The sequence below is a fragment of the Perca fluviatilis genome, chromosome 16, assembly GCF_010015445.1.
Source record: "Perca fluviatilis chromosome 16, GENO_Pfluv_1.0, whole genome shotgun sequence".
Taxonomy (NCBI): Eukaryota; Metazoa; Chordata; class Actinopteri; order Perciformes; family Percidae; genus Perca; species Perca fluviatilis.
Window position 1 is genome coordinate 19,245,228 of NC_053127.1, and position 25,989 is coordinate 19,271,216.

At 39.7% G+C, this 25,989-nt stretch overlaps 1 protein-coding gene across 2 annotated transcripts; it reads right to left on the reverse strand.

The window, feature by feature from the left end:
• Positions 1-1,084: 1,084 nt before the first annotated feature.
• Positions 1,085-25,724, reverse strand: LOC120544631 (short transient receptor potential channel 4-like). Of its 2 annotated transcripts, XM_039778526.1 has the most exons (15): positions 25,093-25,724; positions 21,762-21,994; positions 20,303-20,521; positions 16,040-16,180; positions 15,486-15,662; positions 14,369-14,569; positions 5,860-6,205; positions 5,255-5,394; positions 4,960-5,160; positions 4,726-4,847; positions 4,317-4,512; positions 4,016-4,210; positions 3,650-3,691; positions 3,467-3,556; positions 1,085-2,659 (listed from the first exon to the last, which is right to left on the reverse strand). In XM_039778526.1, exons 2-15 carry the CDS (start codon positions 21,918-21,920, stop codon positions 1,964-1,966), a joined length of 2,925 nt encoding a protein of 974 aa, XP_039634460.1. In that variant the 5' UTR covers positions 21,921-21,994; positions 25,093-25,724; the 3' UTR covers positions 1,085-1,963. The 2 variants fall into 2 exon arrangements, with proteins under 2 accessions (XP_039634460.1, XP_039634461.1); XM_039778527.1 differs by lacking the exon at positions 14,369-14,569.
• Positions 25,725-25,989: the final 265 nt, after the last annotated feature.

Sequence of the window (25,989 nt, forward strand, 5' to 3'; positions counted from 1 at the left end):
TCAGCTGTTAATGTACATAATAATGTTGGAGCAGGAAGGAAGAAGCTTTCTGAAAGGATTCAGTAATTCTGTACTGAACTTTAACTCAATTAATGCACTCATAATATGGCACTCACTTCTGGGATTGACACTGTTTAACAATACATCCAAATCAAAACAAGAGGGATGTTAAAACTCAAATAGTTTGACATAAATTTCAGTGTGTTAAAGACAGCACGTTCATTCAAACTGAATGCAAGACTATGCAACAAGAGCTGAATCCAAACTCTCAAAACCTCTCTAAACAAATTATAAATATTTCTGGTCTCACTGGCGGTTCATAAACTGATGCTGTGGCCATGGAACTTTTAAAATCTAAAACAATTGTTCTTAATTACCTTGGGTCTGTACCTCATTCTTCTTCTCCAAAACCACACTTATCTAGAAGCTCTGCAGCATCCTTCTAAATGAATGTTTTTAATTTGGAGCCTTGGGAGTAGAGTGAACCACGTCATATTTTTAAATGAGAGCATACGCCAAGTAAATGACAAGGTAAATACAATGTCCAGTAGATTGTCAACTAGCCCAAAAAATATAAATGTGTAAGCTACATGTCAATTAATTTATTAACCCATTTACGATCCTTGCATGCACGCATCATCTTCCAAGGCAGTTTCATCAGGTCGTGGTACTAGATTGTTAAGCTGTCATGGCTTTGAAACTCTTCTTTAAAAGGGATGTGAAGTTTTTGACCAAACCATGTTTTTTTTTTTGTTTTTTTTGTTCTTTTGAATTGCTCACAGGCTTTCTTCAGAACCGATAAGCCTTTATGACTGAGAGACTACAAAGGACTTAGAAAACAGAATTGTTAAACAAACTGTAACCACTTACTTCTAGCAGCTTTCTAAAATAAAATATTTTCATCAAAAAGTAAAATCCTTAAAAGTGACATACTATAATAAGCTTAAATGTAAGCGTCCTGTTCATGTATGTATCTGTCTGCAATCTGCATTGAACAAAAGTAAAAAAACCTGATTTGTTTTAATCTCTATAACATAATTCCTTCAAACTAACATGACATCTAAAGGTACCAGAAAAAAACAGCTTCAAATTAACGTAAGTTTATTTTCTGTAGGACTGATAAAACATGAATAATGTTGCTTCATATGGTTGATACGCTGTGTTCATGTTGTATATTTTCCATTATTCTTTATCGGTCACATTCTACATATGAGAATACCTGTCATGAACTCACTGTTAAATGTACTCTTTACAATGATGAGAATCACAATCCTAGGTTTTTGCATAGAAAAACATTGACAGAATTGTTGTTGCATGATCTTGACACATCTTTGAGATACTGTATGCCAGCGTAAAGTGTGTAAAGTGCAGAAACAGACAGAGTAAGGCAGAGAGTCGGGTCTAACACAGAACACATCTATTGCTCTAGTGAGATAAGGATGGGGAAAGTTAAGCGGTGTAGAGATAAATGGGAAAAGAAAAGAGATAGAGAGAGATTAATAAAAGAGAGTGAGTGATGGATAACTTGAAGAGAAGAGCACACATCAGGTAAGGGACAGAGAGAGAGAGAGAGAGAGAGAGAGAGAGAGAGAGAGAGAGAGAGAGAGAGAGGAGGTTAACAAAGAGGAAATTATCAGTTTCAGGAAAGATTAATTACCAATCATCAGTAGGGATGAGATAAAATGAAATTACATCATCCTAAAATCTAAATCCTTGCAATGTTAACACAGAGCTCCGTTTAGCTTTGCTGCATCGCCACTGCTAATATAACAGCATTTAAAACACTTACACCAAAAGCCTCCCTGAGTCTTCAAAGATCAAATCTGATCATTAGTTTAGTAATAACTGCAACAGTTAGACTCATTGCAACAAAAACATCCTCACTTGAAGCTCACATTGATTGTCTCTCCGTCTTCATTCCAGCATTACTTGGCATGTAATTACACTCATGTAACATCACATCTTATGCTTCTTCTCTGGATGACCCTGTCAAACATCCACTAGCTACGGAGTCACTGCGGGGTAAACTCTCTTTATCTTTCTCCTCGGTTTCTTTTTTTCCATCTTCATTCGAGCTGTTATTGGTGTTCGAGACCTCGCCGTTTTTATTCAGTGCCTCATTTACTGCTGCTTCCTCCTCCTTTTCTGTCTGCACGAGTCCTTTCTCATCCTTACCTGTTGCCCTATGCTCTTTGTCCTGCTGCTCTGCGTCTGAGCCCCCGGACTCCCCCGCTTCCTCTGACAAAGAGTACATCTCTCCTGCACCTGATGTGGCTTCATTGCCGCCCCAGTGGCGTTTCTGGAACAGGCCAAAGTCAGTGATATCTTTGGGGGAATTTCTCTTCTGGCTTGACTTTTTGCCGGAGTTCTCATCAGAGACCACAAGTCCGTAAGGTAGACCGTTGGAGGCTTCAGGCGGCCTGGGTGAAGCTGTAGAACTGCCCTGCTTGAGGATGGATGCGATCATCTTGAATCGGTTGAGTTTGCTTTTCACCTGGCTGGTCTGAGGGGAGGACGAAACCTTGAGCGAGGCATTGGGGTAGGCAAGACTGGACTCCACTGAGCTGCCACTGGCCTTTGCCCCCTGTAGAGTAGGCTTCCCTGTCTTCACCATGCCCATCACCTCGTAACGAAAACTGGAGATATCTTGTTTCAGCTCCTGGGAGAGCAAAGCAAAAAGTGAGCTCCCCTGATAAATTAACTGTTTTTCATTTGACTAGTAGCCACAGTTGTTATTATTTGCAGAGCACTCTGCAGAGTATCGATTCAATTTCAACTCAAGTGGATACATTCATTACATAATGATATAGATTTTAGGCATTTCCATGTCTTGGAAGATTCAAATCAATGTTGACAGATAATTGACAATATGCCTTAACAAGCCAAAAGTCTATACTGATAAATTATGGCTGATTTAACTCTTTCTACATGTATTGCAAATGTAATTTTATGTTGCTGACTAAAACTAAATATCGCAATTCAGTCTTTAAACCTGCAGTAACTGATTTGTTTGGCCACTTGAGGGTAGCAGAGCTATTAATCCAACACAGACGGTTTTTTAAGTTGATGTGACAAACGTGTTAGCAGACAGTGGCCTATTTACACATCCAGCAGACACAGAGCAACATTGGAATTAATTTGGAGTCGATTGTGTCCATCTGATAAAAGCGAGTCAAATATTAACTCTCCTTTTACAGTAGCTCTAGTTTTAGTCTCCGCCAACTCCTGATGGACATGTCTGGCTCTTTAGCTTCTGAACCAAAACAGCAAAGTTGCGTGCCTGAAAACCGAAACAATTAGCGGATAGATGCTATAAAGCACCGCTCCGACTGCAAAGATGATTCTCTGTGGGTTCGTCACTACAGTACGAGCGACCTGTCACATAAATTAAGTTACGGGATCTATTGTTAATACAGAAACATTGATTTTTGCCACTTATTCTTTTCTCTGTAAGAACTGGGTCTACCTTGAAGTTCTCCTCAGTTAGGCCTTCCTCTGTCTTGGCATCTCTGATCATGGCGGCCACATAACGTTTCACCAAGTTCCTTAGTACCTCCTACATCAGTGGAAAAAAGGGCTTTGAACATATTTACATCCTCTAATATTGAATGAAAAAGTGTTGCTGTGAAAGAAAAGAGACTACATTTACCTGATACTGATGGTTTACCCTCAGGTTCTCTGCAGCTCGCCTCTGCACAGACAGCAGATGCCAGAGAAGATGCGTAAGAAAAAAAGTGGGAGATGAGGGAAAAAGCATATTTAGTTTTTCTTCACAGTATCACACATTTGTATTTACCTTTGCTGTCTGCGGGTCTCACTGCATATGGCCCCTGATTGTTACAGCACAAAACAGTAAACTACTCTAAAATGAGATTTCCAACATCTGAAAATAATGGATTATATTCTTTGACAAATATATTTTAGTATTGACAAGTATTGATTAGTAATAAACCAGACCCTTCTCCTTCTATCTCTGAAAAACTCATATAAATGCGTGTTTAAGTGTTTGACTTACCCCAAGAGTTCCAAAGGTTCCGGGGCGCTTGGATTCTGTCCTTTTGCACACTTGCCTCTTTATCCAGCATATGAGGTACCAGAATGATTTGGGGCTGGGGATGATGTTGAACGGGGCCGGCAGAGTGGCCCCTTCTTCAAAGTAACTCATCCACAGCTTTGTCCTGGCAAACTTCCACTCAATGTCTGCATGATCCTGAAACCGAGATTAGGGCACATGAAAAGCACTGACAAAACAAAGATGATTTAATTCCACACACTCATGCGGCTTTCTGTTTGCAGTATGTCTGATCTGTGCTCACAGCAATGTGCTGATAGGAGTTGTTCATCATGGCTATGAGCATGTTGAGGAGCACCACCAGTGAGATGATGTTGTAGGTGCCGAACATGGTGGCGCCGACAAACTCAGTGAACTGATGGTCTGCATCCACGTTGGTGACATACAGGCTAATCAGACCAAAGATTGACCAGAAGAGAGACTGCAGCGTCTCAAATAATCTGCAAGGGATAGATACATGTTAATTAGATTCAGCTAAAACATCAGTTTCTCTTAGCAACTGAACACTTTTTTTAATTAGATTTTCACACATTTACAACCTGTAAGAGCAATATACACAGACACACAACTCTCTCTTTCTTTGCCACAAAATTCCACATCACACATCTACACTACACATGCAAGAATGCAAATTTAGATTCATGTGAACTAACGTGGAGAAAGCGTTATTCTGTTCCACACAGCGGATGCCTTTGCATTTTCCCTTCTCATCGGAAGCCTTGGTCTCATAGTAAAAGTACAGCTGGTTCAGCCCGTTAGCAAAGGCAAGCAGGACCTGGAGAAAGAGAGAAGAGTGTGTGCAAAGTAAGTGGATGCTATTGTTTAAGCCAATCCATGTGTTTCTGTATGCATGTTTATATTCTGTGTTTGAACATTTGTGTGTTTACCAGACAGTAGATGAAGAGGAACTTCAGGATGTCCAGCAGCATTCTCCCCAGAGAGATCTGCAGCGGCCCCAGGTGAGAGTTGGCTGTGAACAGCGAGATGAGGCGCAGGGAACTGAAAATGTTCGCTATGGCAAACACTGCCTCAGCTACGAGTGTTGGGTGCCACATCTCCCACTGGTTCCTGGGTTTACTGCCACTGTACTGAACAGGACAAAGGATGGCAAATATATGTGAGAACACAAGGAGGTTACACCACACCTGTCTAATTTAATACTATTCATTGATAATTGGTTACCTTAGTGTAGGCTACAATCTTGAGGGAGATGGTGGCCAGGTATAGAGAGTTCATGACAAAGTCCATCAGGTTCCACCAGTCATGGATATAGTCTTGGAAACCACCATCCCACATTTGTTTGATCTCTGCCCAGATGAATCCTAAAATACAGACAGTCTGATCATCTGTTCAATAAATTTCCTTGTACCATGAACACAATTTTTTTTTTTTTCGGGCATCCAAGGTTGTGCAAATAAAGTAATGTTTATTTCCTGTATGTATACTGTTTACCATGCTCAACTACTGTAAAATGGTGTACATGCCATGTTCACCATCTTACAGTAGTTGAGCATGTTTGAATGCTAACATTAGATTAGCAAGAACACAAAGAACAGCTGAGGCTGAAGGAAATGGCGTTAGTTCTGCAGGAATTTGGTCATAAACCAATTTTGACATGATGATGGCGTAAGATGAACAGTCTAGGGATCCAAGTTATTTCAATTCATTTTACGAGGCACATTTCATGTCAATCCATTCAATAGCTGTAAAGACATTTCGCTTAAAAGTAAAAATGTCAACCTAATGACAGTGATTAGGATACATCAGACCTCCTCCATTTTACTCACCCAGCACCCAGGGCAGGATCATCCACTCCACAGTGGTTGGTGCAGGGCCTTGTCTGTCCTGCCTGTCCTGCTCTGTGGTGACAATGTGCTGGGAGGCGAGGAGCAGCAGGAATAGAAAGGTCAGGTAGGAAGCTGTGTGGCAGATGAACTTGATAAAAGGCTTGCGGATGAAGAGGCCATGGCGACTCTTAGGAGCGATGAGGTACCAGAGAGCAAACAGGGGGTAGAGGAGGCCGATAAAGACACAGGTGAAGAACTTCCCTGCCCAGTGGCGCCGCCTCCAGCCAGGGAACTCATCGTACCACCGGGACGCCAAAAGCTGCTGGCAGTTTGGCTGAGCTACAAACTTAAAGAAATAAGGGGAGAGTTATGCTTTTCTCTTTGATCTACAGAGAGATAAAAGACAAAATCCTTGCTCATACACTAGAGTATGATGACAGCTTCCTCAGCCTGAGGCTTTTTAGTGGTTTTACATAGAAGATAATGCCCTAGTGATCACATGCCTGAATTAGCATCTGCAGCAAGTTCCAGTTCAGAGCATACAAACGTGGGAGTAGGATGTGTTGAAGAGTAATCATCTACAAAAATATATATATATATATATATATTTTTTTTTTCTGTATATATATACATATATACAGAAAAAACAAACAAATGGAACCAGGCTGTGAGGTCAGTAAAAAGGAATCGACATGTTGTAAGGAAACCAGAAGATCATGCTTTTAGATGACGGCATTGTATTTCGTAATGCTTTTCTTGAGATAATACCACAGTACTCCTTCCTGAGATGTCTGAATATGATTGGAACTTCATCTAAAACAGACAATATTTTATGTCTCTTATCCACGAAAAGATAAATTGAAAATGGCTGCAACATGACTCTCCATGTGGGAAATATTTTCTTCTTTTCTGTTGTTTGGCTTGTTTGTTGTTGTTTTGTGTTGCTGTGGCAATATCTCATGTGACTACAAAAATGAAAGGATTAACAAGGGAAATGTTGTTAAAGGTATTATCATGCTCCTCTTGGTAACTGAGTACAGGTTTGAAATGATCAAAACTGCCTCCGCCAAATGGACTGAAGCATCAGCGTCTGGTGATGATCTAGAACAGGGGTCTTCAACAGGGGGTCCGGGACCCCTAGGGGGTCCTCAGAGTCAATGCAGGGGGGTCTCCAAATTATTGTTAAGGTTTTTCAAAAATGAATCCAACATATATTAGCATATATATATATATATATATATATATAGGTAAGGTAATCACTAAGGTCATCCACAGATACAGTTAATCCTAAAGACTCAATGTGCCACATGTATGTTTAACATTAAAACATGATTTATAAAATCATGCCAACAATTAGTAGGCTATTTTAATAGTTTAATAGTATTCTATGCAAAAAAGGTATGTATAAAGGCTTTAGGCCACCCTACACATTTTTTAGGCCCAATTTATTATGCAACTTCATTTTATACAGTATATGTAGTAGAGGGTCCCTGCTATATCTCTCTTTCAGTTAAGGGGTCGTTGGCTTAAAAAAACGTTGAAGACCCCTGATCTAGAGGTATCTGGGATACATTCCCATCAAAGAAAAAAAACTGAATAAGTGAGTCTAACAGCATGGGCTTATGCAAACACACTTACGCAGGCACGCACAGTGTTGTGAAATATCATGTTGAGCCTCTATATCAGAGCTAAAGTGTCAACCGGCATCGTTAAATGCCAGTTCACCAACTCTGCAGCCCCGTTACCATGGGAACCAGAGATCCCTTTCTGCGTCGGGGTCTGAAGTAGAATGGCTTATATTTCCATACTTCAACCACAGTGTTGCCACAAAACTTGAGAGAAAATGCAAAGAGGGAATATGGGATGAATTTCATGGATGAGTGGAAGAAAAGAGGAACACTTGCTTTTTACAAATGAGAGAGAGAGAGAGAGAGAGAGAGAGAGAGAGAGAGAGAGAGAGAGAGAGAGAGAGAGAGAGAGAGAAAGCATTAAGATAATATGGATGATCAGTGATATGGCTTTAACTCTTTGTATCACAACAACATTTTCTGACGATAGAAGAATAAAGAGGAAAGTAAAAAGGGAAAAAGCTCCCCTGTTAATTTTCACTTGCACTGCATAGGACTCTTTTGAGCATGAACCTTATAATAGACAAAACCCCTAACCTCATTAAGTTGCAACTAAAATCTGAAACAGACCCATGGGTGCAGGCTAAGTCTTCTAATGAAGTACTTTCATTTACTGGCACAGTAAATAATAAATAAAAAATGAGCCATTGTTTTAAAGTCTGCAAAAGCTATAGATAGAATTGTTTCGGTCTGTTTAAAGATAGCTTTGATAGTTTTATCTTTCGTAAAAGCTTTCATTTTTTATTGCTTTTCAGAACATTATTCCTGATTAATGACAGTAAAGAAGAGGTACTTAATGAGATCAAGGGAAATCTGTCTTAATAAGAAGTTTTATTATTTTGTTTACTGCATTTTATTTTACAGAGAGGCAAAGTGGTTCGCTTTTGTTACTGGGGATTAAAATTAGTAAAAAAACAGCTAAGCAATTATAGTATGTTCTCATACATGCTCATACATTTGGCTCCATGGCAATAGAAACTGACACATTATTATTTGTTTTTGCTTTGTTCATTTTCTTTATTTTTGCTGCTGTCTATTTTGAATTCCCACCCGGAGTCCCCTTGACTACGTTCTATTCATTATACAAAGCTACGTTCCTATCCAAACTCTCGTCCTATTCCAAACATGTCAAACACCTCTGTTATTTCACCCTGCCTTTGCCTGTCACAATCACTTAAAAGAAAACCTCAGCAGTAGTGAAGTGTCTTATTTGCCTTAGGTGGCTTGTTCACACAACTCAAAACAGAATCCCTCCTGGTCAAAAGTGTCTCTCTACAACCTTTCCTGCCTCTCTACACTGTCAACTGTCCAAAAGTGCCAGGACAGTTCTTACAGTATCAGTGTGTGAGTGGATAAGTGAGGGTGCTTTCTAGCTCTGTGAAGACAGGTTCCCCTGCAGCTTTACTAACATCAAAGGTCTGCTGAATCTCTTCTACTCCGCTTTAACAGACACGGACAAGAACACAACTTACAGCTAGCTATGTTTCCAATGCCTTTTGCTTTCATAAGAGTTGAAATACAAAGAAAGCAAAACGAAAAGCTTGCTCCATATAGTTGACACTTTTTTTGTTCTTTGTGCTTTTGCTTGCATGGACACTCACATGGAAAGGGTTCTGATCCGTTCTGATTGTGTAAGAGTTTGCAAAGTGTTAATACATATGTTTTTGATCTGTGGTGTTATTTTAACATTGCATGCATGTAGAAAGACACCTATACAGTGTAGTCATCATTCATCCACTCATTCGTTAACTCTCCATTATGTATGTGAACTTCCTGATAATTTCTGAATCAACCTTCACACTGATGATCACACGGTTTGTCCCCTTTGATATAGTCTGTATCCTCGATGTTCCACTTCCGGGATTGCTCCGGTACCGCAGGAAATTCCGATTGGATACATGTCTTTTCGCCGATGTCCGTTTCCTTCCGCTTTCTTTGTGTTGGACTTTTAAACTCATAAAAGATAAATTGAGACAGCTAGCTAGACTCTCTGTCCAATCTGAGTTTTCTCTCACACGACTAAAACAACTTTGGAACGTACACATTCCACCAAAACAAGTTCCTTCACGAGGCTATTTTGCGAGTTTAGCGCCGCCCATGACAATTGTGATTGGTTAAAGAAATGCCAATAAACAAGAGCACCTTTTTCTCCCATCCCAGAATGCTATGTGGACTAGCCAGACCCTCCTCCGCAGCATGTGGAGGATGGTCTGGCAAAGCGAGACTACCTTTGATACAGCTGAACTGGTGTCATCCTTACAAAAACAGGCTATTGATGGACTTTATATGACGGCACAAACATGAAAGCTGGTGCTGAAAATGTCAACTTTCGAAATGTGTCCCTGAATATGTGTACATTTCTAAAATAAACTGAACACTGCAGAAACAATCAGATAACCTATAGCACAACATCCTCCTAACAACACTGCTCAGTTAGTAGTATAGTACAGAGTGAGATTATTTCATCTGTTCTAAATACAATTTGCATGAGTATTTTTGCTTTGTGAACAAGTTGATTCATCTCTTTCGTTTAAAGAAAACTATAACTTGAAGGCTGAACATTGCTCAATATTGGAAACTAAACTGTGAAGACAGATATTTGTTGCAATGAATTGCTGAAACAACTGAGTGCTAATGTTCCTTCACTACATTCCACTTATCCATCATTTTATCTCCATTTAATGGAGGCATTAAAAATATCTTGAAATACTGAATTGCAGTTTTTATGAGATATCACAAGGGGGCAACGTCAAACTACATCTTCAATGTACTTGCTTACATTTTTGCAAGTACATCAGTACAAACGAGCGTAATCCACTGTTGAAGCCCTCTGGGAGTCAGAGGGGATAATCTGCTCTTTATTGTGTATGGGTTACTGATCATATTTATCTGATTTGGCCTCCCGCTGCATCAAAGCACAGATTGCTCTGTTGGCTCAGCTCTTTAGACCAGAGGCCTGTGGAGATTTCTCTGATTTCTCATTATAAATTGTGTTTCAAAACCCTGGGAGCACAGCAGCAGTAAAGCCAAAAAACACACACAGATGTGAGGATAAATACAAAAATGTAAGGAAGCGCACACAACACATATAAGAGTGTTAGGAGAAACGCCCTTCAGTTTGTTCAGGGCCAAAAACATGCACCTCGTGACTCACTGACAGTACTAAAAAAAAATAAAAAAGATAACACATTCAGGCCGAGTATCATGTCAATTATAAGAGCTTGAGTGTTTGTCTGCAAAATCACTGAAAGAGATGAGACAAAATGCCCTGACGATAATACCTGCTCTCTGCAAAGCCTTTCCAGTCCAACTTAGTGTCCACTTAACCATTGTTGCCTCACAGGGGTCAGAACCATGTCTGACTTTAAGATCATCTGCCACATCACTTTAATTTAAATTCCATTAAATACCTCTGTATGTTCGCACATTTATTCTGTACACGTCATTTTACCTTCACAGGAGACTGCAGCAGAAAACATTGTCGTATTGACAGATCTAAACAATTTCCACTGCACATTCTCATTTCATCAGCAATTCTATGGTGAAAACACTCAATCCTGTGTAATACTTTGCACATTTTTTTTCATTTATGTTTTTTCTCTCTGACTTAATGAACTGTTTACATAAACAGATTTATGTTTATGTAAACATAAAGCTGTTTATGTCAAGATAATGTCCGAAATATCCCACAATTTATTATGGTTAATAGAATATTTGCTTGTGTGGTTGAATTTATATGAAATCCAGTTTCACACAGCTTCTTTTGCAGGACTGTTATATTCGCTCCACACTATAAAGGTAAACCCAGTAACTACAACATATTCTGCAAGAAATCTGTAAGTCAAGTCATCGCTGTCGAAAGTTCATAAAAAAATAAGGGAAAGAAAATTGCAGTAAGATTGTTGTTGTTTTTTTCAACAGAATCAACATATTAACAACAACACATACATAATAATAGATTGATACTTGGCATCTGTGTATCGATACAGTATTGTCACGGAAAATATTGCAATACTGTGCTGTATCGATTTTTTCCCCTACCACTATCACTAACCCCACACACACACACACACACACACACACACACACATACACCCATACCCACACACAGTGAGTATTTCCAGCAGAATTCCTCAAAAGACTGCTAACCAGTCATGGCAGCTGGGATGTTTATCATTTAAAAAGGGCAGCTGGGTGGATTGCTACCCACATCATGAGACAGTGTCTTCCATCAAAGTCCCGGTGCGATCGAAGGATGTGAGAGATAGGATTCAGGAGAAGGGCATATTGGGACATCTCCTGAATAATTAAAACACCCCGTGGAGAGGGGATTTTGGGTGGAACAGAGGCAGCAGGAGGGGATGATTGTTTACAGTGTCTGCAATGAGAGATTTACTGCCAACAACAGGTTGGGTAAGATGACAAAGGACTTTGCATCATCATGTCCACCTGTGTACTTGTCACTACACCCAATTGTCCTTTTGTGACCCAACATTTCATATTCATCTGCCAAGCTAAGTCTCGATGCACAACTGGATGGATGAAGGAGGAAACAGCAGCGTCATTAATCGAGACACCAAAAGTGCATCTGCTCTGTCAGCCAGGCAGAGCTCCAAGAAAAAGACAGCTGAATGAATTATAAGTCGCTCCTGGGAAGAATGTGTCTGCTTCTTCATAATTTTTCTTCACCTTTATATTCAGCAGAACATTTCTGTTGTGTATTATCTATTTAACCCCTTTCTCGTTGCATGAGGAAGCAATCAGCCAATCCCATAACTTAGCAATGCTATAACCAGGCTTTCCACATACTCCATTAAACCCAGAAAAACATAGCTCATGCATCAGTTATATGATTTTTTTTCAGTTATATAAGCCTTTTATATTCACCCACAATACTAAGCTTTTAACAGGGAAATATGAAGTGAAAGTAAATAATTGTAAATTGTTTACAGCCATAACTAACTAATTACAAATGAGTTGGTATGCAGATGAATTATCTAAAACATGTCTTGTTTTACTCATGAGTAACAATTATAGCATATTTGGGGTGTTAAAAGGGAAAAATACAATGCATTTTAGAGGCACTCTCCATTAGCCACACTGAGGGTTTATATAGCAACTACACCCATTTAAAGCTATAGTGCGTAGTTTCTGCCACCCCCATGAGGAATTCTAAGTAATGACAACAAAACTGTCAGCGAGTCCACATGATACAAGCCTTCTGTGAATGCACACCCCCCCACCCCCACCCCCCTCCCAGTTGCTAGTAGCCAAGGAGGACACAGAGGATTAAAAAAAACATGGACTCTTCAGAAGAGGTAATTATCTTCACTTGAGTTTCTGCGGACGAAAGTCACCGGATGACACAATCTTCTGAACATAGCCATACTGAGAAATACAGAGAGAGTTGTGTGAAGCTGGTAGTCTTAATTAGCTTTGTTGCAACTCATTTGGCAATGGCTTGGATGTAACGGATGTTCATTAATATCAAAAAGTTACGCACTAAAGCTTTAATATGCTCAATAGAAATTAAAAAGTACCTTTTAATTAGCATTCTTTCCCCATACCAATTGTTCATGGCTCTACCCACTGAGAAAATGTTTATCATACTATAGAGACAATAGCATGCAATCAGTGAACTGAAAGGAATATTGCTGTGGAGGTCTGAACCATTTCCCTCATAATTATTTATATGTTTTTAAAATGCAATTCAGGTCCGACAGAGTTGCATGAATAAAATGGTTCAATATACACACTAGTTTTAGGAAACTGCTGGACTGTAAAAGTAATCAACACTTTAATTAATTAACTTTCAATTAATACCTGTTTTCCAGCACATACAAAACAAATTTACTGTACTTGTTTTGCATTAAATATTACAGATTATATAGTATGTACATTTAACTGGATGCACTGCATGTACAACTTCCAGCAACAGGTTATTGTCTTTTTAGTAACATAATGACTGATGTGACTTGAATGAATAACACCATTTTGAGAAGCTATTAACGTGTTATTTGACGTGTTATTTGGTGTGTTATTTGATATTGACGTTTCATTTGACGAAGTAAGCATCTTCAATCTGCAGCTACAGTTACAATCTTAACATGGAATCAAGTACCTTGCAGATGTAATGCTTTGGTAATGGAATTCAAGCTGTGCCTATCTGTCATCTGTGTGAGCTGCCAAAGATACAATCATATCCAAACCAGCGTCTGGCACCATCAAAAAAAGATTCAAAATCATTATTCCAGTTCGTAAGTGCTGGCAGTGACACCTGTGAGAAGACATTGGCTTGGTGCAGCAAAAACTACAGGCTTGGCACGTAGCAAATGTTGCCTGGGGCATGTGGCATTGACATCTAACAACAAGCTGTACAGTAGATAATGTAGCAAATAATACTGGACAGGAAAAGGAACACTAGAGGAGAACCAAGGACAAAGGCTGAAAAAACAGATGATTTATAATATACTGCACAATTTTAAAGGCCAAAATTGTGATATTACAGTCAGATTTAAATTCTCATGGCAAATGGCAAGTGGTGCACTTGACCTAGAGGTAGAGTGTGTGAGATAATTTTGTTGATGGCCAAGAGGATGATATTCCCGGCTTTCTTCGCAGTACTGCAGCCTCCAAAATAAAGAAGCAGCTGTTTCTCTGTCCTCTATGTTTTGTCCTTGGCAAACTATTGTGTTTTTGTGTTTTAATTGTGATATAATGGCAGAGTGAGTATCAAATAAACTACTAATTCAAAACTATGGCACTCACACCACTTTTCCTTTCGAAGCCTTTGCCATCTGAACCAGTCCGAGAGCTATGAATTAGTCTTTAATCACAAGCTTGTACTGTACCTATACACTAATATTATGTATCATGCATACCTCTTTCTGGTGGTACTTGATAGCTAGTTTGAGTCTTGCCAGGTCGTTGTTGCCCTCCTCCTCCAATAAGTTTGTGTCGTCTCTGTAGTTGAGGATCATCTCCAGCTCTCTGGAGCTTCTTGTCTGGTCCAAGAGGTCCTTGGCAAACTGTTTACATTGCTGAGACAGCTCCTCATACTCTGATTTGAACTCGTTCTCCACCTTAGTAAGAGTGTATACAAAATACAGATACCGCTAAACATCAAGAGACCTGCAGGAACCTGGCAGCTGAAATTTAAGTAATAAATATATATATATATATATATATATATATATATATATATATATATATATATATATATATATATATATAAGGACAATCTCAGAGTACAGGTATGTCCAGGGTTGTCAGACTGGGGGTGGAAATGGGACTGAATACCCAGGGCCCTCATTTGAGGAGGGCCCAAAAACACACTAGAATAAATAGCTGTGGATGCTGCGAGGGGCCCATAGAGAATACCTTTCTAGAGGGCCCATAATTTTGTGCTACGCCCAGGGTATGTCTAGAAAGTGGCATTTCTATATCAGACCTTGCCTCTGGGTATATAAGATAAGATAGATTTTATTGTCCCGAAAGAAATTATTCTTGGAGAAACATCAATATCTGCTGTTTAAACAATTCAAACATACATACACACATACATAAAGTACACAGACACAGACATCACTCTGCACTGACATGCTCATGTTGCATGCAGAGACTGCCACTAGCCAACAAAAAATTGCACACTGCCTGTTGTGCAACACATCATAATAGTCACCGTAATATATATAATATCTTATATTTATTAGCCATTTAGCTTTACTAAAAAATAATAATGAACTTTGGGTTTTATATTTAATCTAGAAATATCATGAACAGCAGGCAAGGATCCAGTTTTTGTATACTTCTGTGAGTTTTGATAGCTGACCCTTTTCATATTAAAAATAAATAAAATCAAATGACATTTAGAAAAAGCAATTTATATTAATGCTGGGCTAATAAATTGACAGGCCATTGGATGCCCTATAATGGGCAAAGGCAAATTAATTAATGCAACACACAGCTAATCAAATCCTACCAAAGGATGTTCCTCACCTTGCTGAGCTCCTGCAGCTCCCAGCTGAGCCTGAACGCAGTGAGGAAAGGGTCCTCGCTGGAGAGTGCAATTAGTGAGGGACTGGACAGCGCTTTGTAGATGTTGAGGCGGGAGCGTGAGTGCCGCAGGCTGTCCACGTCTGAACTAGACACACACTCCACACAGTTACAGCGCACCTGCATCATCAAACAAAGCATGAACACATTTTAATGAGGCTTCCTAGTGTTAAGTAGATCATGTTTCGGTGCTGCAATGCAAACACTGTAACCATTATGTCAACTAAGTACTGTCATGGCTGGGTATGTTATTTAGATGTTAAAGGCCGAATCAGTGAGTTTTTGTCCTTATATGTGCATCGGGAAAAACCCAGTCGTGTGTCTTCTGTATCATCTAAATGGATTATATTGATTGACTGCTAAAACACTTTTAAAACCCCACTGGATATAATGTCAAAACTGCACTTTAATCTGTCAGAACAGTTGTAGACATTTTGGAGATAATGGGTTTTTACGCTGATAATAACAAAATAACAAAATACAAATGGTTTACCCACCTCATGTGGCTGCGGCATAGACACGCCTTTCTGCACCAGAAGCTTGATAATTTCATAGTTGTTGGTGTGTGCAGCGAGGATGATGGGAGTGATGTCAGGGGTGAAGTCAGAGAACTGCTTGTCCAATAAGATAGGAGGAACCTTTCAGTGGTAGAGGAGAGAATAAAAATAATAAAAAATCACACATACAAAGTATGGAATGAAACTCTCAAAGCAGCACTTTGCGTTGGTTCTTGTGTGATCTATTACAAATTTATAGACCTGAGTCTTTTTTCCTTCTGTCAGGTTTAACTGACATGCTCAGCACACACACAGTGTAAGTAATTGGTATGGTTAAACACAGCCTGAAAGATCTTCTGTTCACCAGAGTACAGTGCTATGGTCTTTATATTGAAGGTAAATGGAATAAGCAAGCAGAACCAAAAGAAATGCTCTCAGAGCTTTTGGCAGCAGCAAGAAGTATCGCCCTTGGAGTCGCATACAAAATGTCATTCACATCAAGACCGCTGTAAAGGGAATAGGCCACAGTGTGGTAAAAAAACATCAGTATTTCACACATTTCACAGGAAATCATAATGTTTAGAAAGAAACTCATTCCACCTATACCTCTTATAACACATTCCAGCTAAGCCCTTTTGCTATTCCCAAGTCATTCAGTGGGTATACACTCACCTAAAGGATTATTAGGAACACCTGTAAGATTTCTCGTTAATGCAATTATCTAATCAACAAATCACATGGAAGCTGCTTCAATGCATTTAGGGGTGTCATCCAGCTCTAGACAATATCCTGAACTCCAAACTGAATGTCAGAATGGGAACGAAAGGTGATCTAAGCAACTTTGAGCGTGGCATGGTTGTTGGTACCAGACGGGCTGGTTTGAGTATTTCCCAATCTGCTCAGTGACTGGGATTTTCACGCACAACCATTTCTAGGGTTTACAAAGAATGGTCTGAAAAAGGAAAAAAATCCAGTATGCTGCAGTCCTGGGGGGCCAAAATGCCTTGTTGATGCTAGAGGTCAGAGGAGAATGGGCCGACTGATTCCAGACGATAGAAAATCAACTTTGATTCAAATAACCATTCGCTACAGCCGAGGTATGCAGCAAAGCATTTGTGAAGCCACAACACGCACAACTTTGAGGAAGATGGGCTACACCAGCAGAAGACCCCACCGGGTACCACTCTGATGGCTACTTCCAGCAGGATAATGCACCATGTCACAAAGCTCGAATAATTTCAAATTGGGTTTCTTGAACATGACGATGAGTTCACTGTACTAAAATGGCCCCCACAGTCACCAGATCTCAACCCAATAGAACATCGTTGGGATGTGGTGGAGGGAGCTTCGTGCCCTGGATGTGCATCCCACAAATCTCCATCAACTGCAAGATGCTATCCTATCATTATGGGCAAACATTTCTAAAGAATGCTTCCAGCACCTTGTTGAATCAATGCCACGAAGAATTAAGGCAGAAGGCGAAAGGGGGTCAAACACGGTATTATGGTGTTCCTAATAATCCTTTAGGTGAGTGTACATGGCTGCAGAAGAGTAAGCTGGACCTTTTCAGTTCTTTTAATTGAAGACCTATTATCTGATTATGTGGTGATGGAAGAGAGAGAAGAGTGTCAGAGAAGGTTGGAGGATAAACAGCGCTAGGTTAGGAACTAATTGCAACTTAATGCAGACAAAGGACAGATGGGAATAAGTGGATCTAGGTCTAGTGAGAGAGACTAGTGTTAAAGACATGAGTCTAGTATCTTAAAGGAGCACGCCCTTGAAAAAGGGAAAACTTGAAGTCATTAAGATTCATCCTCTACACACTACGGATATCTGTGACAAATTCCATGGCATTTCGGCAATATGTTAAGATATTGCATTTAAAGTCAAATATGTCAGCCTGCTGGTGACGCTAAAACAAAAGTCAAGGAATCACCAAAATCATTACGATCAATCCTCTGGGGACCATGCACATCTATACAAAATTGTATGAAGATTTGTTATCCAGGGGACTGGTTCAATTTCTCAAAAAGATTTCATCATCTATATTACACCCAAAAGTCATTTTACATGTGGACACTAATAACTTGTGTAGTTTACTCTCAGAGCAATCACAGGGCAGCAGCAACTCCAAAGAGTGGCACAGATCCATGTCTTAGAGTAGTCATATTTCGCAGAGGAGGGTGATCTAATAAGCTGTATACTCTGTTCTCCATGTGGGAGGAGGAGGGACATCAAATAATCTACAACACAGCCTTAGCCTGCACCCAAGCATGGAGCAAGAGGAGTGCAGGCTGCTGGATGTGAAGTTATAATAATAGTGGAGAAAAGAAACAAAATGATAGCCCACTTGTCCGTGTAATGCATATTTATTACTCATATTAAAATGAGGCGTCCACCATCAGCTCACTGCTTGAAATTAGCATCTGCAAAAGCACAGCGTGTCTTTTGTTTTTACTGTGCTCCTTTTCGGGCCTCCCCACAAATGTTGTTGAGAGAAAGCTGGTATAAAAAGGGACACTGTGCAGTTCTGTCTTTGAATGACAGTGTGGAAAATAAGCTCATGTCTTTGTGGATGCAAGCAGGCATGATTATGCTTACTGTGTTATATGTAGGGGGAAGAGGGATTTCCTTAACTATCTTCATGTGCACATATGTAGGTTGCACAATAACCCAAAAATCAATGAGCAAAATGGGGACTATGAAAAGACTGACACAATATGAAAAACCAACAAAACACAGAAGAACCCCAAAGGCCCTTCTAATTGAGAAACACTGTGAGCTCCAGTGTTTGTGCCCCCGATAGATGCATATCTACTCACTCATATATCAGAGGATAATACACAAAGCTGTTTAAAACACTGCTACCCAGTGTGCTCCTCAGCAAAAACAACAAATACGCCACAACAATATTATTACAGAGATTATTACAAACACATCATTCAGAAAACCTGCAAAATAGAAAGACAAATACACACAATTCCAGCACAAACTGAATCTTCTTTTTTAATAAATCTCAGCAAAGACACTGGCAACAGATAGGATGCACTTTTCCTAGGCAGCCTTTTAATATAATCAATGAGCTTCTCTTGGGGAAATGTGTTAGCTGTAGAGTGATCTATTTTCACAACGTACTCATGCGATAGGAAGAAGCACTATCTTACGAAGACATTAGGGTAAAAGGGAATTGTTGCGGCTGATAGATGTCACAGCTGAGAGGTTCGGACTGAAAATGTTTGTCCTCTGCATTCCCCCCAACCTCCATTTAACAACACGCCTGAGCTATCTCTAGTACTTATGCTCTTTTTTACCTACATGTTTCCTTTTGCTTTCATTTTTCCTTTTTTCACTGTTTTCCTTCTTTCTATCAAATACAAATACACAGCTTCTAACAGGACACAACAGGCACAGCAATAACACCCCCCTCAGTTGATCGATGAACACAAAAACATCTGTTCCTTTGTGGTTTGATAGGGAGATGAGAGGAAGAGAACATGGGAAGCGTGTGTGTGTGTGTGTGTGTGTGTGTGTGTGTGTGTGTGTGTTTCAGTGTGTACAGTACACGTGTGGAAAAACAAGTAAGAGGAAAACATTCCTTGAGTGGAGAGCAATCATTGCAAAGGGAAATTAATGGAAATCTGAAATTAATTAGATTATATTCTGCTTTTGATTACAGCAATTCAATCTCTAAACGAGCACTTCTCTGGAACAAGGGGTTTGTTAAAGGACGCTGTGTTTGAGCTATGTTACTGGTTACTGGTTGCACGGCGTTCGACTGATTATGACTTTTTCCAAGATGGCGCCCGCATGTGAAAATGAACGCTACTGTCTTTATAATCTTATCTTTTTAATATACTGTCTGTACACTTACAAAGTTCTCAATGCTTTGGTTTACATGTAGGGACCCTCATAATGCAACTGTGGAAGTGTGGTGCTATTTTGAGCCTTGTAAGTGGTATAAAATAGCGATTTACCCTCTGCCCCGAAAGCTGATTAAAAAAGAATAATATCCTGTAACTTTGGATAAAATATACATCATATTTTCTCTCACTGGACATACTCATTAAATCTCTTTCTGTAAGACCTGTTCTTGATCAGGTCTTATTAAACAGCTGTTTGAGCTGTCAGTTTTTGTTGTCAATTATTTTAGATGGTATAAAAAGCTCTAAGCAACTGCATGCAGAAAAACTGATACACTCCTACCCCATGAATAAAGCACTCTTAATCTGAAACCCCTTCCATCCCTCTCAGTCCCCTCCTTACCTGCATGCCACCACTTGGCTTCTTGTGATTTAGCAGCAGCTCCACAGCTCCCACCACTTCCTTGCGGATTGCATGCAGCAAGGCATCGCCGACATAGACGTTGAAGCTCAGCAAGAGTTCGACGATTTCCAGGTTCTCATTTTCAATAGCAATCAGCAGAGCCGTGCGGCCGAGTGGGTCGATACAGTTGATGTTGATTTTGAAGTAGATCTCTGCCTCCTGGCAAAATAAGGTTGTGATCGAAAATCAGGGTTTGTTTCAAGAGCTACTCTGGGTTTTGGTTCAAAAGAATATCATTGATTAAAGGGTAAAATAGTCAACACATTGATTTTTGAATAGAAATGTAAACTCCTCACACCTTTCATATCTAACAGAGATACTCAAAGTCTACAGAGTTTTACTCGGTGAGAGCTGTGCCAAATCTCAATACATTGCCTCAAGTGATGTTGTTTGGGGCTGAAGACTACAATTTTGAAAATGAAAAAATCTGGATGTGTGAAGTTAGAAAGAAGTGAATACTACATTTCTCTATATTGTATCAAGTCTATGCTAATCTCTGCTTGAGGCTAAAAGATTGAGGCTATTTTAGCTGCTACTAGACACCTTAATCTCTGAATGAACTGTCGGCGGTCAAGTTGTATTGTGGGCATCAGGCAGCAGGTTTTGACAAGGAAGAAGTATGTGTGGAATAAAAAAGATGATATATTTGGTTCTGCTGCATTGATGTTGATCCTTTTTTTAAAACTGCCCATTGAGAGTCCAGAAATGTTATAGGAGTGCATTGCTAAATAATTACAGTACTCTTAAATAGTTTGGCGATCACATCTGGGATTAGTTGGTTATAATAAGAACAGTTTAGGCTAAAGGCCTAAAAAGACAGTCATGAAAATTTGAGCAGAATAATGGGGCTTTTAAATTTACACTCTAGAAAAAAAGGATGAGCAGCTTTTTCCCCTTTTTTTCTTGACTTGTTGCATTGCGTTGTTAACTGAATTGCTATGTGACACGGCCTCTATTTGTTTTAGGGTTTTGTTTTTGCATAATTTTGGGCACCGGAGGTACTGTGGGACTAACAAACAACGGAAGTCCTACATTATTGCTTAGCAATATTTTGTGTCTACTAACGGTCTGACACCTGTCAAGGTAAATAAAGGCCCCAGATGTTATTGGAAATGAGTAGAAAATAATAATAGCTCCATATGTTACCCATACATCTAGTAATCATTTCTAAATCAATCCAATTAGATTAAGGCTTTCATTTCCACCTATCAATCCATCAATACTTCTGAGTTTCAGTGGCTGTATTCATTCATCCATTTACCAATCAATTTATCCATTCTTACACACACACACACACACACACACACACACACACACACACACACACACACACACACACACACACACACACACACACACACACACACACACACACACACACACACACACACACACACACCTCCAGAGCCTGTTTGACACTAGCGTAGTCCCCCTTCTCCACAGCTCCAAGGTAGGCTTTCTCCAAAGGCGACAGCTCCGACTCGGCCCTCACAATTCTCAGCGGGATGCGGTCCCGGTACGAGGAGCTGTCAGTCCGCCGGTAGTACAGCTGTGACATCTCTCTGGGAATCAGTTTACCAGCACTCTCCAAACACTGCTACAGCTGCTGCCAAGCTGCTGGGCGATTTCACACTAGAGGGGACAGGAACAAAGGTGTTATGGGAAGAATGCACTTGTCACTGGTATTTCCTTTTAGCAGAAAGAAAGGTCGATGAGAAAGAGAGGAAGAGAATGGAGCAGAGGTGAGAGGGTTATAAAGAGAGAGAGAGATGACGCAGGTAATTCCTGGCCATTCATAAGACAATTTATCTATCTAAGCATCACCTATAGTTTTAAAGAATGCCTGCAACTGGAGTGACGTATAAAGCATTTAACACATTTTTTTTTTTTTTAACACAAGTTTATAAACTGAAAATAAGTCTACTAAAACATAGGTTAACTGTAGATAGGACCCCACAATTGACACATCAAGTAACTAACACAACATTTATGTCACTCATTATGCTTTTTTTTAAGTGAGAGGTGTGTTTTAGTGACCTTGCAGCTTTTAGTGCTTTTCCTTCCAAGTACTGTACATCATGATTCTCAGAATTTTCATCAATTTTTTAAAATATTTTTGACAAACACGGCAAGTACCGAAAGATAAAAAAAAAAATCATGCCAGTAAAGTGTTTTCTCAGTTGTCCTATCAGGTAAATCTAAAATAAACAAGGAATATAGAGAAAACACTGGCAGCGGTTGCTCCTACTCAACCTATTTCACAGAGGTACATTATTATACACAGCATCAGGCTTGAAGTGTTGCAGCTGAAATTGATGGTATACGATCTTTAATTCTTACGTTACTAATGGCTTTAGTTAATGTCATTAATGATGTTAATTGATCCACATCAGCTGACTTAGTACTTGCCTGGTGACAGTAAAATTAAGCCTTCAGCACTTTTGGCTGCAGAGCTTCACAGAAACAAGACTTCACAGTGACACTGTGCAGTGATTGTCTGCTAACAAGGCAACTGTCAAGATCTCTGGGATCTGGCAGTGGTGAGATCTACAAATACACTGCCATAATAAAATACTGATCATGAATAGAAGTTGAGGGAATCATCTTTACAATAACATGAATAATTAGCATTTGAAAACTGTTTTCTAATCCTTAAAATGGGGTAAACCCATTGACTGTAAAATTAATATTAACAGTTTATGGGTAAGCCTGTATTGTATCTGGATCTCCTCAGACTGTGCAATAATGAGCTCATTCTACTGCAAAACCAATATCAGTAGTAAGATGACTATAACCACTGCACATAAAGAGTAAATAACAAAAGGGATTGGCTGTTTTTCTAATGCTCTTTGGAGGTATTAAAACCAGAGGGACTGAGGACAAGAAAACACGGCGTGTAGGAGATGGACAGGGTGAAAAATAAATAGGTATAGAAAAAATACATTTCTGAAGCAGGTGGCAACCAACAATGTGATTGTTCAGGTTTTGAACTAGCAACCCTAATGTTACCACAGCTTAACATGCTGCAAGAGCAGGAATTTAATTAGGCTGAAATGCAAGTTAATAACACCAAAGTGGTGCATATCAAAGAAACATCATGCAATTCACTGTTGGCCAGGGTTCATAAGCAACATTTATTTCTCATTGTGTCACCTGTCATCTCCTTTTACACTCAGGGTGCCTATTTACTGCTGTAGAAATGCCCTACAGTGACCTTTAATTGCCCTCCATAAAGGAAAAGAACTTCATCATCAAAAGAAAGATTTGCTCCACTGAGAGCTTTTTCCTACAGCCCTTCTGGTAACAGGTTTTCACACATCATTTGAGATCCTGGGCGTTAGCTTGATATTGCTATGGCCCTTTGTGGAACAATTTCACTTTGATTCAAAAATACCTCTGAACTGGCCACGCGGGGACCCTGCAGTCACCAACACCGAATAACTTTAATCTTAAGAGTGAGTAGAATCATGCACTATGCAGAGAACATGCACTTACTACAGAAAGGAAGACACAGTAAAATTAGATCTTAGTGACAATACAGGACTTGATTAGTAACATGTTGTTAACAAAATAAGCCTACTTTTCAGCAACAGCGGTAAACATATTTTCTAACAAAATTATGATTTCAATATTTGATTTAACTCACTAACATTAAAAACAAGACTTTTTTTTTCTCTGGAAGTATGTTTTCCGATTATTAGTTATGGTCTCAATAGTCTACTTCACTTTCATGTTTCTTAGTTGTGATTTTCTGAGTCACTGTTCCACTGAGGGCATATAAAAGGTTTATAAAGACGTATGTTTTAGTGCTTGTTTGACAGATGTCTCATATGAGGTGACACCACATACTGTACTATATGGGCCATGTCACCTAAGTCAGGTATATGTTTTGCTCTACTCTGTGCTTATAATGCTGTTGTGTCATTCTAATTTGCCCTTTTCCAAATAACATAAAAACGCCAGTACCTGCTGATATGTGTGCGCTATAATTGACACACACACACACACACACACACACACACACACACACACACACACACACACACACACACACACACACACACACACACACACACACACACACACACACAGTGCAATAACTGAAGACTTGGAGCAGTTTTCCTGTACAGCCTTGTGCAGAGGGCCCTTTCTTCTAGTAATCATGGCTTTCCTGGAATCGATACATGATTTAGAAATAGAAAATCTGAACTGTTTTGTTACACAGAGAAAGCAGCACCACTCAAGTGTAATGGAAGGGAATTTGTCCTTATTCTGAAAGTTGTAGGCTATTGATTAGACAGCACGCAATATGATGAGCTTTCCAGCAGCCCATGCAGCACATTTACAGAAGGCTGTCCTGTGTTTACAACGGCAGTTAAACGAGCATTAAATTGTCAGCATTCACTAATTAACGACAACAGGTATGTGTCAATTGGCAGACTGCCTGTGCCATTTGTAGTGAATTGCACCTGTGTACACTCACAGGTGAGATGTTTATTTCTGTCTGTGTGCCAAAAAGGTTCCAGGGAATAGCATGGATAACAAATATTAAATGGTTGGGGAAAAAAAGACTCTGTTTGTACCTGCTGGGGTCCTTCGCCAGTCACGAGCTGAAGAACCCTAAAGGCACCAGTTATATAGGCCTACTTTATCTTTACAGTCTACTGCCGTAGCGTAAAAAGCCTTTTATTGCCAAAACAATGAATTTCCAACTGCAGCAAATAACTAACCTTTGGGATGTTGGGCATTGGAACTTCGCACATGGAGATCAATTTTCTTCCTTCGGAAAAAATCCCGAGACCACATGAGGATTAATAAAACAGTTGCCTAAAGCTTTAAAAAAAATAAAATTCGCCTCAACTTCTTCTAGCTTCTCTGTGAAAACTGCAGTGTGAATCTGCATGGAGACCCCGCTTGTTAATGAGATGGAGCCTTAATGCCAGTCCGTCTTTATCTTGGTTTTCAGTCTAGTCTGCATTCTCCCCTCTCATTCTTGGAGACTTGACAGTATCTCCACTGTACATCCAGATTCGGTTAGTTTTCATCACGACTTCCATTCGGTCTTATTTGGCGGTAAAAAAAAAAAAACACAACAACAACAACAAAAACACCGCATTCACCTCACCGCGCAAATCATGGAGACGAAAATAAGCGACAACGAAGTTTCCTCGATGGATTACACCTGGTTCAGAAACGCGTCCAGTTTTCCTCACGGTATATTTTCACAGATGTTCTTTTCCACTCGACGTATCCACCTGTTGGGGACGATTGAGCGAAAAGCAGCGCCTCCAGAAATAAACGCAGAGCGGCTATAGATGCCTGGCGTGCAGTCTGTGGAGCGCTGCTGCAGACTGGTCGTGCGCACTTGGAGACGCATTGAGCACTACTGTCGCACGGCAAGAGAGGGAAAACTCATCTGAACAAGCAACACAGCCAGACATTCAGCATCTCCAAATGAAAATTACACTTAACATAACACAATTCCAGTGTATCATTTAGTTTTACCGGTCTGAGAAATGACATCCAAGAACCTAGGCCGTTATAGTGCGGATTATTGTAGAGCGTCATGAACGACTTGCATTGGAAACCACTATCTTGCTAACTTTCAATTAAAGGCGTTTTAAACT

Bases quoted from the DNA above. Each gene is read 5' to 3' on its own strand.
- LOC120544631 (XM_039778526.1), bottom strand. From the start codon at position 21,920: ATGTCACAGCTGTACTACCGGCGGACTGACAGCTCCTCGTACCGGGAC. The intron at 20,522-21,761 runs GTGTGTGTGTGT...TTATTTTGCCAG, and splicing joins GTGTCAAACAGGCTCTGGAG to GAGGCAGAGATCTACTTCAA. The intron at 4,211-4,316 runs GTGAGCACAGAT...TCTCGGTTTCAG, and splicing joins ACTCCTATCAGCACATTGCT to GATCATGCAGACATTGAGTG.